The sequence below is a fragment of the Mixophyes fleayi genome, chromosome 3 (genome assembly GCF_038048845.1).
Source record: "Mixophyes fleayi isolate aMixFle1 chromosome 3, aMixFle1.hap1, whole genome shotgun sequence".
NCBI classification, from domain to species: domain Eukaryota; kingdom Metazoa; phylum Chordata; class Amphibia; order Anura; family Limnodynastidae; genus Mixophyes; species Mixophyes fleayi.
The window spans coordinates 308,381,847-308,395,075 of NC_134404.1; the positions used below are offsets into that span (position 1 = coordinate 308,381,847).

The 13,229-nt window shown below is 40.3% G+C and overlaps 1 protein-coding gene across 1 annotated transcript in view; it reads right to left on the reverse strand.

Annotated features, from left to right (window-relative positions):
• Positions 1 to 13,229, reverse strand: part of NDUFAF5 (NADH:ubiquinone oxidoreductase complex assembly factor 5) — a 34,146-nt gene that overhangs the window by 12,380 nt on the left and 8,537 nt on the right. Inside the window, exons 4-7 of the mRNA XM_075203951.1 lie at positions 3,184 to 3,231; positions 2,771 to 2,874; positions 1,176 to 1,215; positions 135 to 332 (exon numbers count right to left, since the gene is read on the reverse strand). Of these exons, the coding sequence (XP_075060052.1) occupies positions 135 to 332; positions 1,176 to 1,215; positions 2,771 to 2,874; positions 3,184 to 3,231 (390 nt within the window). The remainder of the gene's footprint in view (positions 1 to 134; positions 333 to 1,175; positions 1,216 to 2,770; positions 2,875 to 3,183; positions 3,232 to 13,229) is intronic.

Here is a 13,229-nt window from a genome sequence, read left to right on the forward strand (position 1 = left end):
CATGATCGCCCTTGTCGGTTAAAACATGAGAGGCCATGGGCAATTACCCGTCTGCTCTTATTGCCAGCACTCCCCTGCATGATGCCAATCACAACTAGACAATGCAGCTAGTCCTAGGTTATTGTTTTACTTACAACAGTCAACATGTTAAACCCAGCCCTTCCCAACAAGTTTCCCAGGTCATTGACAGCAGTGAATGGAGACACATGGGGCGAGAATCCTCCTTCCCGTTCTATCTCTGCCAGTTGCAAGGAGCAGCGGAGCTCGTACAGAGTTTCTCCACCAAACATGGCCCCAATGAACACTCCATCTTCCTTCAGCACACGATATATCTGAAAGACAAAAGGAAAATAACTTCACCATGATATTAAGGGCTAGATTTACTAAGCTGCGGGTTTGAAAAAGTGGGGATGTTGCCTATAGCAACCAATCAGATTCTAGCTTTCATTTAGTTAGTACTTTCTACAAAATGATAGCTAGAATCTGATTGGTTGCTATAGGCAACATCCCCACTTTTTCAAACCCGCAGCTTAGTAAATCTAGCCCTAAGTCGTTATCAGACAATGGTTTACACCAACTGCCTCTGATCCTACATCAACCAGACAGGCCTAGGTCCAGATAGAATTGGCAGCTGACACCTAACTGTGGTCATCTGTATCGATCCCAACAGGTGCAGATGGTTTAACCGAATGGTCAGATTACTTTTCTTCAGAGGAGACGTGAGACTTTTATAAAATGTGCCAAATATATTCCATACTGAAACTAAACACCATAACTCACTTGTTTTGTTCAGCAAACATTTCTGGCTATTATAAACACATTACCTGTGCTGCTGGTGTAACCTATGTAATCTGTACTGCAATGTTCACTGTGAGTTACCTGATTGTGACTTCTATATGATTCATAAAGCAAATCCTACAGCCTATTAGTAATTTAAATAATGAAGATGTAATTACTTGGCATAGTCCTTAATCCTAATTAAAAAAGTAAGCAATTAGTTGTAGTTCGAGGACGACTAAAGAACCACAAAGTGAAAACTGAATCTACTGAACGGACTACTCTGAGTTGTAAGAAAATAAGTGAGACCATCCTGTCCTTAGTAAATAAAACACATTTTATGGCATTCTGGGAAGTAACTGTACAAGACATACATTTTGGGATGCAACATTTCTTACCTCTTGAAATGCCCTAGGTAGATCATTTACCCAATGTAAACTGAAACAAATAAGTAAAAAAAAAACACAGACAAAGGAACCGTATTAATAAAATTGTCACTTAACTTTTGGTAGAAGTAAAACAATAATTGCAGTCATAACTCTGGTTACTTATAATAACTACTAATGTAGAGAGAACAGATACATTGATTGCACAAGATACAGATGTTTGCAGAAGTGACGACGTGCAATTTTTTTTCTCCACATTATATTTAGAAACTAGCAAGTACACTAAAGATCAGCAGTGTTCAATTTTTCTTTTTCTAACTAGGGTCACAAATATCAGAATTGTTTTGGAACATCAACGGTCAATGCACACTTGATATTTGACCTTGAATGGAGGCAGGTTCCTAATAGAATAGGTTGACAATCAGGAGATTCCATAAGGAAGTCCTACGTAGAACCCCACTTGAGGTCCTCACTCACAGGCTGTGCATCTCGGCTACAGACAGCAGACAGAGTGAGTTTCCCGAATGTGGTGCAATAATGTAACAGGCAGAACCTGAAATGTGGTAGTGATCTAGAGAATATGGATTTGAGAAGTTCATTCAGTGGTTTCTTGGGATAAGAAGAGGAGATTAATTACACACAATGGGCATAATTCATCATTGGAAGCAAGTCTCTTTGTGTGCCGTATCTTGCATGAAATAGCCCTGCACATGCTCAGAAACAGACCTTACGCCAATGAGCGCAATGGATCACAATTCATGTCTGAATGCAAATAACCCCTACTAACTGGGGGAGGCAAGCGGCAGGTGAACGTAGACAATGTATAGTAAGGGCGTGCCAACACAGATGCGGCTGATTCAAGTCCTGGGTTCTCTTAAGTATGACTGGTTTCAATCGTATCACTTGAACCAGCTCCAGGGCAGTAAAGTGCTGACTGATAGTGATGAAGCTCACGGCATCGTCTTTGTATTAAAAACTACATATATGCGTGCCACTAGATAGCACGGAACATGTGTATGCAAGTAAGACAGAATTAAAAAAAATGCATTGTATGTACAGTACGCATTAAGAACATCCTGATTTATGTATTATCTATTAAAGAAAAAATTTTGATTTTTTTAACAAATACTTTTATTATAGTATAAATAGTTGTTAATTTGCTATATAAAATATTTCTTTGGTGCATACGTTCTGGATAGGACATTACATTGCACATATACATGCGCGTTTCCTGCACTCTGTTCTGTCAAGTACGGTTTAGCCAGAACGTACTACACCCAGATTCAAATGGAAACGTATATGGAGATCCGCTTATATTTGAATACGGTTGAAACTATGCTCAAGTTGCGTGCTCGTTATTTAAATGCAAGTTTAGCGCAGGTTGTGGGTGAAGATGAATCAGTCTCAGTGTGTTTCACAGTGACTGAAGAACTGAAGATATAACAGGGTTCCTAGAAACTGTGCACGTGGGGCCACCACTATTCTGCAAGACAAGGAGGGAAAACCCTTTCTCCAAATATCTTCTGTCTGACTGTAGTGTTGCTCATATATAATAATGTAGTGATTGGATGCAAAATGTTTCGATGACAGATATTGAAACTTCATACCTTAGACTGCTGACAACAAGGTCAAAGGTGTTATCTTTAAAAGGCAGAAATTCCTCATCCGCGACAACATTTACTGTTGGAATTTCAGAAACCGCAGTGTTTTTCTAGAGACATAGAAAGCCACAAATATAACAATTATGTATTAAAAAAAAAATGTGCAGAATTTAAAGTGGACTTGGGTGCCGCCATTCTGCTGGTGGAACCAGTATCCAGCCTGTCAATTCACTAGGAAGTAGTGACATTACTGAGACATGAGGCAAAAAGTGGCCCCCTCAGTGATGTCACTAGTTTGTAGATAGGCTGCCTTCTTATTAATATTGGCTCCCACAAAATGGCTGCCCCTGTGTGTGTAACAGGTCCACTTTTATAAGGTGAAACATAATAGTTACAGAATAGAGAAGCATCTCTCTTACCAGAGCCTCCTCACACACGTTGGCTTGAACTAATTTCTCTACGGTTTCCTGTGCATAAAAGAAAACAAGGCCATGAATATCCAGTCTGTACTACTATCACAATAAACAGCTCCTACAAATATTGTGCTGATAAGAATAACCACATACCACAAAATATATAGAATCCCATGTATCAGTCGCATTTGCAGAGATATTTAACCTTCTAAATTGCCTATGGCATTATTCCAAGGCGCCGGCAGCAACTTGCCCATACATCACAGTATAAGTCAGCCCCAGTCATGTTTACTACAGACATTTCTGCACACACATCTTTTACTGGGATAATAACACACAGATATCAGCCATTAAGCACAAAGTACTGCACAAACTCCAATCTCGTAAGCAAAACTGGAAGCCATAACACTGTTATATAAACACGATTGGAGATCACAGTCACTGTGCATTGTATAGCTTTATTTAAGTTTGTGATATATTAGTCATTAAGGAGAGCAAAGCAAAAATAAAAAAAAGTAACTTTGCATCTCAGCAAAACTATGTTGCTTTGGAGGGTGAGGTAAATTTAAAATGTGGGGACAGATTTATAGTTGGGGTAGGGCATGTCCTAGATCAGCTTTAAATTATAGTGTAAAAATAAAGTTTTCAAGTATATGTGTGCTACATGACAGAAAAGTCAGTATTTTCTTTATGTGCAATATATAAAACTAATTTACTCCTTTTTTTGCCTTGCTGTCCTTAATGAAGCAGGCCCATTGTGTTTTGTGCAGAAAATGGAACAAGCACGGATACTTTTAGACAAGACTTAGAACTCACAGTGGTAGTAAATATGTCTTGGAATGTAAGTGATGTCTATGTTCATTGATTCTCCATCTTCACAAATATTTCTTACATAGTGCAGGGTTTGTGGGAAGATAATGTTCTCTACAATTATATGTTTTTGTAAATCTGTTATACTATCGAGAGTGTTGTTATTTAGAGGGCCAATAACCTGAAGTACAACTAGGCCTATATAAAGGAGATACAACCAATATGCACATATACAGTACAAGTTAACCCGTGCATGATACTCATGCATTCTAGTCAAATCAAGCTACTTAAGGTGTTAAAAAGGTTCTTGTCATGCATTTGGGGCTAGGCCAGGCCTCCTCAGGGGAAGAGCGTTACTTCCCGATGCAAGCGCCCTTTTTTAACGTGGTTTTGTCCACATGTCACCACCTCATCATTTTTCTCCATCACCTCATCCTTCATCTTTATCGCCACATCTATCCAGATGTCTATCCAGACACAGGGATCTCTCTCAGCGGTCCTGAGTATCACACTCCTCTCGCTCTGTCACCCCGGGCAACCACCAACCACTCCCCACTGTCACCCCCGGCAACCACCAACCATTCCCAACTGTCACCCCTGGCAACCACCAACCACTCCCAACTGTCACTTCTCCTTCAAGAAAATCTTTATAAACACTTTTAACAATTAACAAATTAAATTAAATTAACAAATTAAAAACATCTCAGTATACCAAATCTCAGCCCTTTCTGAGTTTTTTTTCCACACACACTAAGAATTTAGTAGGTCAGTGTATAACTTCGCCCAGCAGGTGGCGCTGCAGCTTGGTTTTTTTTTTCCCACACAGACACACGCCACTAGGCTTTTATATAGTAGATATGTAAATGAAGTGTATCAGAATGGAAGATATTTGAGATAAGATTTAGATCATGGGCAGAGATACTTTTCTATGTAAATCAGATTTCCTGTGGGTAATCTCCCTTCCCCCATGGACACTGCACAAATCCTCTTAAGATGGATGCACAAATTAAGATGCGGACAATTCGCTGATTGCCAAACCTCCAGATCTATGTCCAGCTGGGATGGACAAACTGGAAAAACCTGGTCACTTGGCGCTCAATCCAAATAACAGGGCCCCATTTGGCGCCATTAGTGTTGTCTGGAAGTGACTCCAGTTTAGGCAATAACAATTGAAGTATGGATGCAAGGGTAAATACAAAGTCAAATATTAAGGTTCTGTATAGACATTACAGACTTAATTAAGAATATTATTAGCAGTTCCTCTAAATCAGGCAACTTGTATTTTAGTTCTTGTGATCCTTTATGATACCATTCCACTGTGCTGCAGCAAAACTCAACATGATTATCACATTATGGTTCAATAATACTTCTTGATGCTTTTAGAACAGATACCGCAAATTGGATGACTGAGCAGGGATGAGGCAAAGTACAGCCCCTGTTCCAGCATCCACTTTAATGTGTTGACCATGCAGCTCTCCAATGTAGTTAGTTAGATGGGGTGTGGAGCAATGGAGGATACTCTGGTGACCCCAATGCATTCACTTGCAGTGAACTCAAATAAATAGAGCAAGTTGCATCCAACAGTACTCCTGAGCTTTCCCCCACAAATGTAAGGTTGTGCCCCCTTTCTCTGCAGCTCGACATAGTTCTGGAGACACATATCTCCTAAATCTTGGTAAAACCTACAATGTAATTTAAAGTTTCTCTTCTCTAAGCTGTACAATTATTCTGCATAAGTGTTCCATGTAATGTTTGTTCTATACCCTGCACCATTGTTGTACCCTTTCTGTAGATCTTTTCAAATATCCTACTAAACGGGTTTCCAAAACTAAACACAATAATCAAAATGATGTTTATCTGCCTGTAAAGTAGAATCAAGACCTCATTCCTAATACTGCTATCACTCTATGCATCCAAATAGGAACATACCATTTTATACAGTTATCTACTCTATCCAGTCAAAGCATGCTGGGGGTTATAGTAGATCTTCAGCTGGAAAGTCACAGGTTGTCCTTTGTCCTATAGATGTTCAGAATCTATTGTACATTGCTGCAATGATGGTAAGTGAATATTGCTTGCTGAAGCATGAATTGTTTTTTGACAGTTGCGAATTCTGAATTAAAATATGTCATTAAGAATATCACTAAATCAAAATGTCAAAATTACAAGAAGCATATTTTGCCACACTACTTAGTTCTGTTATTTTGGAGCTGCTAGCAGGCATGCAGACACTAAACAGTGCTGTTTATTCACCACTAAGCTACAACAACAATTTGATGTATGGAAAGGAGGCCAGCAGATGGTAAATGATATGCGACAGACATTAATGCAAAACTATGCATGCGAGCATTACTGTGGACCACTGGAGCTCGCAAAAATGATTCCAAAAGTAAATCAGAGGGAGGGGGGGACCCAAAACAAGGTAAAATAAAATATAAATGTAAAACAAGAAGTGGCATGTTTATAAAGTATGCTCCAGGATTGCATTTGTGCAATAAATTAGTTTAGCCATTAAAGTAGAAAAATATCACTATGCTTTATAACTGCTGTGTCAACAAAGTTAAAATAAAGCACAGCAGTGAAGTTGTTTAGCATCCTTGACAGGGATTACTTGGCGTCTCTACTGATAAACAAGATTTTATTAGTGAACTGCTACAGCAAAATGGTTTCCAGAGAGCATGAAAAAAACAAGAAGGGAAAATCAAAATATTGAGTCAAAGGCAAGGTGATTTCTTTCTGCTGGCTTTCAGGTAACATTCACCAGACATGACATGAACCTGCTATAAGCTGCAGGGGTAACTACTATGTCTCTTACATGCCAAACTGTAGTCTGCTCATTTATAACATCAGTAAAAATGCCAAGTGTTCCTGTGAACAGCTTGTCTCCAGTATTTAGGGATGGAATGGAGTACCCACAGCAGCCAGTGAGTGGGTGTATTATCATTTGACATCTGTGTCAGAATCTGCAGCTAGATCATAGCAGAAACATAGATTTTAATGGCAGGTCGGAAATATTCAGTCTACTAAGTCAGTCTTATTTTTGCACGGTCATACCTCCCTCATTTAAACATGTTCTGCACAAGGTCTATGTTATCCCAGTTAAACTAGTGGCTCTTAATTAAACAAATTTCATTTTATTTTAGATATGAAAGAAGTAAAAGTCCATGGCTGGCGATATTGATGAATACAGTTTTGAACAAAAGTTTTGCTCTGTAAAAGGACCTACAAAGAATAAATATTGAGCAATAAAAGCCCATTTTTATTTAAAAATACACATTGTTATTATTTGATTGTAAAATATCACATTTGTGGGCCAGGATCCCATCTTCAAGAGGCACTAGCTGTCTCCCATGTTGCGGAGGTCTACCGTCCACAACAATTGAGTTTAAAATGCCTAGCAGCACTTAATTTTCGATGTAGACTTCCACAGTCCTGTTACAGTGGGCGAGTAGTAGACATTGGTTATTTACGCATGGCCTGTAACATAGATAGCGGTGTCACTATTTCCCTTAACTCTTGTGGACTGAGGTGTTTTCTTGCGACTATATAGAACTGTATATATCCTAGGATTACTTATATTCATTTGCTGTACTTGTCTCTAAAACATTAATTGGTAAGCTACTCTACATAAGTTTATGCAGAGTTGCACTTTATGTTTTGCCCCTGGCTCTGTTTATTTTTTAAAAACAGTAATTTTGTACTTCTGCTAAAATCATTTTCTCTAAGTTTACTGGATGACACTGGAGATCTTGGGGTATACTGGCACCTACCTGGAACTTTTAAAATGTCTGCATGTGCTAAGCAAGTCAGGGGAGGGCACGGGTGTGTGGGTACACAAGTGAGGGAACTGCACGGGTGTGTGGGTGCACAAGTCAGGGGAGGGCACGGGTGTGTGGGTGCACAAGTCAGGGGAGGGCACGGGTGTGTGGGTGCACAAGTCAGGGGAGGGAGAAAATGCTAAACAACCTGTGTGTCCAAAATCCTGTACTCTATTATTCAATTGGGGGACTCTGGGGATCATGGGCACATCTGAAAACCAACTCTAAGTGGCATATTCAATTCTTGGCGTTATAGTCAAAAATCTCGCGGCGCGCGCACTATTACCATTATTATGGTATTAGTGTGCGTAAATGCCGTTATTATGGTAGTTTTCTCGCTGGATTTCAGCTCGCGGCTCAGGGAGGTGCGAGCTGAAATCCAGCTTACTATTACCGTAATAACGGTAATAGTTTTAACGCCACGGGGAAACTAAAGAATTGAATATGCCCCTTAGGGTGGGTATGCTCATATGTTACAGTGCGCACCACCTTCCCACAAAAACTGGCATCTTTGGACACAAACACACGGAACCTGCCTGACACAGTTGCTCAGCCAAGGCTGCCTTGCCACCCAAGATGTGATTACTGACCTGCTAGATTGAGCCTTACCATTATCAAAAACAGGGCTTTGACACTTTCAAAGGCATCAAAAAGAAATATTTAAAAAAAAAAAAAAAAAAATCATCAATTTTCCGAATCTCAAGAGACCTCTTGACATAGATTCTTAAAGTGCTGACAACATCCAAATAAGTTAAGAAAACGGCTCTTCTTCCACCAATTAATCACAGCTCAAAGCAGGAATCACAATATTCTGATTTAAGTGGAATTTTACCCACTTTAGGCTGAAGAGAAAGGTGATGAACTATGAAGAACTAGGTCATAAACCATTGTCTATTCCGTCCATCAAAAACTGAATAGAAGTGATATGAAAACTCTTCTTTTGCATCTCCAGACCCTGTCATAGTATTTGCCAAACTGGTGTTCTTAAGCATGGTCTTGACAAGAACTGTCATAAAACCCTTTTGCCTTAAGAATCATGGCTATCACTACCATAACATTAAAACCAGCCGCTCTAAACCATGATGGAAAACAGTCCCTTATGCAACAGATCCTAACTTAAATGCAGTCATCAAGGTTGGCCTATCCAACTTTTAGACATCAGTATACCACAACCATCATGGCCAAATCAGTGCTACCAGTGGCACCTGGTACCTCTCTCTTTCAAATATTTGAAAGACATGGGAACATTGCTATTGGAGAAAACAGACAGCAAAAACTTCCTTAGGACCGATGCTGCATCTAGTGAGTATGGTATTGGATCCCCTGTCACTGAGCAAAACTGTTCCACCTTGCGGTTCAACCAAAATGCTAACATGTCTACAACTGGCCGACACAACTTTCCACAATCTGATGAAAAAACTTTTGTATATGCAGACCATTCTCCAGAACGTATGGTATTCCCGCTGAGAAAAAAACGGACTTCTAGTGGCTACCCCTAGGATGAACACAACCGATACTGCTGAAACATTATGTTCCACCCCATGCAAGACCCTGTTTGTTTTTCTCATTGCAATGGATCTCTTGATGCCTTCCTGAAGGTTGATGTAAGCCACCAAAAAGACAACCCCTGTTCAGTTTGTCTACTCTCTGCCACCAATGAGTGACTGACGAGTCTAGAGTCTGATGAACTAAGCTGTGGTCTGACTTGTTCCTTTATGAAATTACCTTCATCTATAACTTCCTAGAACAAAACTGTGCAAACTGTACAGACTGATAGGTTGAGACCATCCTTCTGAAGACCTACGTGTGAAAGAGGACAGATGTCTGACTAAAAGCCAAAAGAGACTTTACCACACTGATGCCTATTTTGTCCTTTAACAAGAATACCCTCTGCTGTTGAGAGGCGAATCACAGGATTAGAAGTACAAGACTCTGAGTAGGAATAAGGCTAGGCTAGCAATCATTATAAATCCCCCCATGGGTCTCAAACATCTTTGTTGTCTCTTGTACATGGGCTAGAAGCAAGGCTGGAAATACCGCTGTGATCAAGAGATCTTCCATACAAGAAAGGATTGCCCTGATCTTTGTGATAACTAGCAGCTGTCGCAATCTGCATCCTGTAGTTCCTGTCTGCCAGGAACTATGTTGGACGTGTGTGTGTGTGTGTGTGTGTGTGTGTGTGTGTGTGTGTCTCTGTCTGTCTTTATGTATCCTGCCTGTAGTACCACTTTTTCACCAAAGGGGCCACTGTGGTACTTAGACTGCTCTCTTACCTAACAGAGTTGACTCGTTACTCCAGGATGCTAAACACTTGCTTCTGGCCTATTGAAGCCTGCTTGTCCCAGCAGCCTTTGCCAGGTCATCTGTTGCCTTTACCTAATTTGCTTTTCCTGTGTGCTATCCCGATTGATCTCCTGGTATTGACCTCTACTCTTCCCTCTGTTTTTTTGCACCTCTTCCTGTGACCCCTAACTCGGCTTGTCTGTGACTCTGTACCTGCTTGCAACTCTCCACTGTTTCAGCATTATCTTGCTGCAGAGTATTACCATCAATACCTGCTCTCATCTCTCCAGTGTTACAGAGGACTAACCTGTTGTAGATTGTTACTAGCAATCTCCACCTCCTGCTCACCGGTGCTTCTATTTGCTATCTAGCTGGAAACCTGTGTCCGTTACCTTCAGTGCTTTTCTCCGCAGACCGTCGCACCTTGTGTGTCATCACTACTCCGTGGTTCAGTCCGGCAGACCATCGCATTCTGCATCTGTTGTTTACAGAGTTCTCTTGCTTTTTCTACCATACCATACCGTACTGCATCCTGAAACCCTTGTAATCGGTGTTTAATAAAAATCACTTAGTTCACTACGCTCTCTCTGTGGTATTATATTGGGAGTGCTGACAGCAGTGTGGTTGACACATCAAAAGTAAAGCACAAAACTGGAAACTGATTAAGATTTTTACGGCTTTCCCAGATCGAAACCCGTAGGAAGCATATTTGGTGTTCCTGGACACCATAAACTTGTTCTATTTCATGCCATGTATGGCAGACCTCAAAAACCCCATTGAATCTGTCAGACGAACCTGAGAATTCAGAGACTTGACATTCTAAATGGGACAAAATAATCCGCCTGTTTATTTGATCAGAAAGAGTTTTAAGGAAACCCTGTTCCTTTATGCTCTTCCGGTTTTAGAATAACCTACCCCTCCGTGAGGAAATAAATACCTGAATATCTCCCTCAGTGCCAGGAAGCCCGGTGGGAAAAAAACGTCAGGGTGATGCACCAAGGAGAACCATCCGGTAACCCTGATCTATAATGTCTCTCACCCAGAAGACTGAAGTGGAACAGACCCACAGATGTCTGAAAAGCAGTAGACGGGCTCCCACCCACAGGCGTAACTCGGTGGACCACCTGTCTGTCATGTTGACTGACTTTCTGAAGGATTTAGAAGCTGGGCACTTAGCACAACCTCCTTTCCTCATAGTTGCCCTCCACGAATGGAAAAAGACTGAGCCACCAAAGTCTGACCCCTAAATGTCCCTGCTGTGTGAAGGACACTGCCTAATGCACTGCACTCTAGGAATGTTGGCAGGCAGAAAGGAACTAAAAAACCACATTGGTTGATCATCTTGTCCAGTTTAGGACCAAGAAAACATCTCCTGAAAAAGTCAGATAATCGAAAGTCTTTTACGATATGCCAGAGAGAGTGGCGGCCCGAGATCCCTGAAAACTGAAATTCTAGAGCCAAAAGAGAAACGTGACCAGATAGAATCTGCCAGATATTTGGATGCCTCACGGATGTGGTGAACCATCGTCTGCAAAGACCTCTGTCTTCCTGAATGCAAGCCATCGAAAAGCAGATCTGACTACTTTCCCATTGCCATATATCTCAGCTATATGGTCCATGCCATATATATTGGCCATGAGCAGCATATGCATTTTTCACATGCATTTGGTTAAAAGGAACATGGAACCTTCCTGTTTTGTAAAGTATTAAACACATTGGGCCTGATTCATTAGGGAAAGTAAAGCAAAAAAAATAGTAACTTTGTACCTCGGCAAAACCATGCTGCATTGGAGGGGGAGCTAAATTTAAAACGTGGGGACATATTTATAGTTGGAGTAGGGCATGTCCTAGATCAACTTTAAATTTCAGTGTAAAAATAAAGCTATCACGTATTGTGTGTTGCATGAAAAAACAGCCAGTATTTAACTTATGTGAAAAATAATAAACGAATATGCATCTCATGCATTCTAACATGGTTTTGTCCAGGAGAAAACGTACAAATTTTTTTGCTTTCCTTTCCTTAATGAAACAGGCCCATTGTACGATATTTGGCTTTATACGTCTGTCCCAGCACATAATCCTGGTATAGTATTGCTAACTATTTTAACTCTAAGAGCTCATACCCACTGGCGCTTATTACATGTGTTTTTAACGCATGAAAAACGGGTTTGACATTAGAAACCATGGTTTTGTTGTTTAATCATTTCCACTGCTGCGGTTACTTAAGTGATAGCAATCCACATTGTGTTTTATTCTTCGCTATTATAAACACAATGAGGAAGCGTACAGCTCCTCAATGCTATTGAAAATAGTAGTAACAAATTTATGTCAAATGAGTTACATTTTTAAACACACACACAAAGAAAACCCATCAGTAGGTATGTGGTCAGATTAGGAACTGTTTTGCATCACATGTCTGATTCTCTAGAGTTGAGACTTATCAAAAAAACTCTAAGGGGCATATTCAATTGTCCGCGGTTTCCGCCGCAGAAAAACTATTATCGGTATTACGGTAATAGTAAGCCGGATTTGAGCTCGCAGCTCCCTGAGCCGCAAGCTGAAATCCAGCGAGAAAAGTACCGTAATACCGGTATTTACGCGCAATATAACCGTAATGACGGTAATAGTGCGCAGGGCGCGTTAATTTTGGCTGTAACACCAACAATTCAATATGCCCCAAAGGGCTCAAACCAACTGATGTTTTTTACATGAGTTTTTTACTAGCATTTCTAGGGGCAGATTCAATTGTCCGCGATGTTCCTAAGAACAAATAAAATCAGCTTTACTTCTGACAAAAAATATCCGCAGCTGTTACGGAGGCACTTGCGCATATTTAGGGAATTGAATCTGCCCCCTAATGTTAGTAAAATGTCTGTATACAGATGTGACACTAGAAATCATTAATTCTAGTATAACTATACCCACTGGCACTTTTCTCTTGTTCTTTTCTTCAGGAATGTCTATAACATTAGTAACACCATGTGTTTTTACTAACATTAAAATAAAACAGCTCTACGCATATGCGTCTTTCAGAAGTCCCTTCTATTTCTAGTGGGGCTTATTAGAACACACTCAGTGGTAACTACACTTATTTTATTCCTAAGCAGCAACAGTGACACCTGCTGGCTCTAAAAAGGTAAA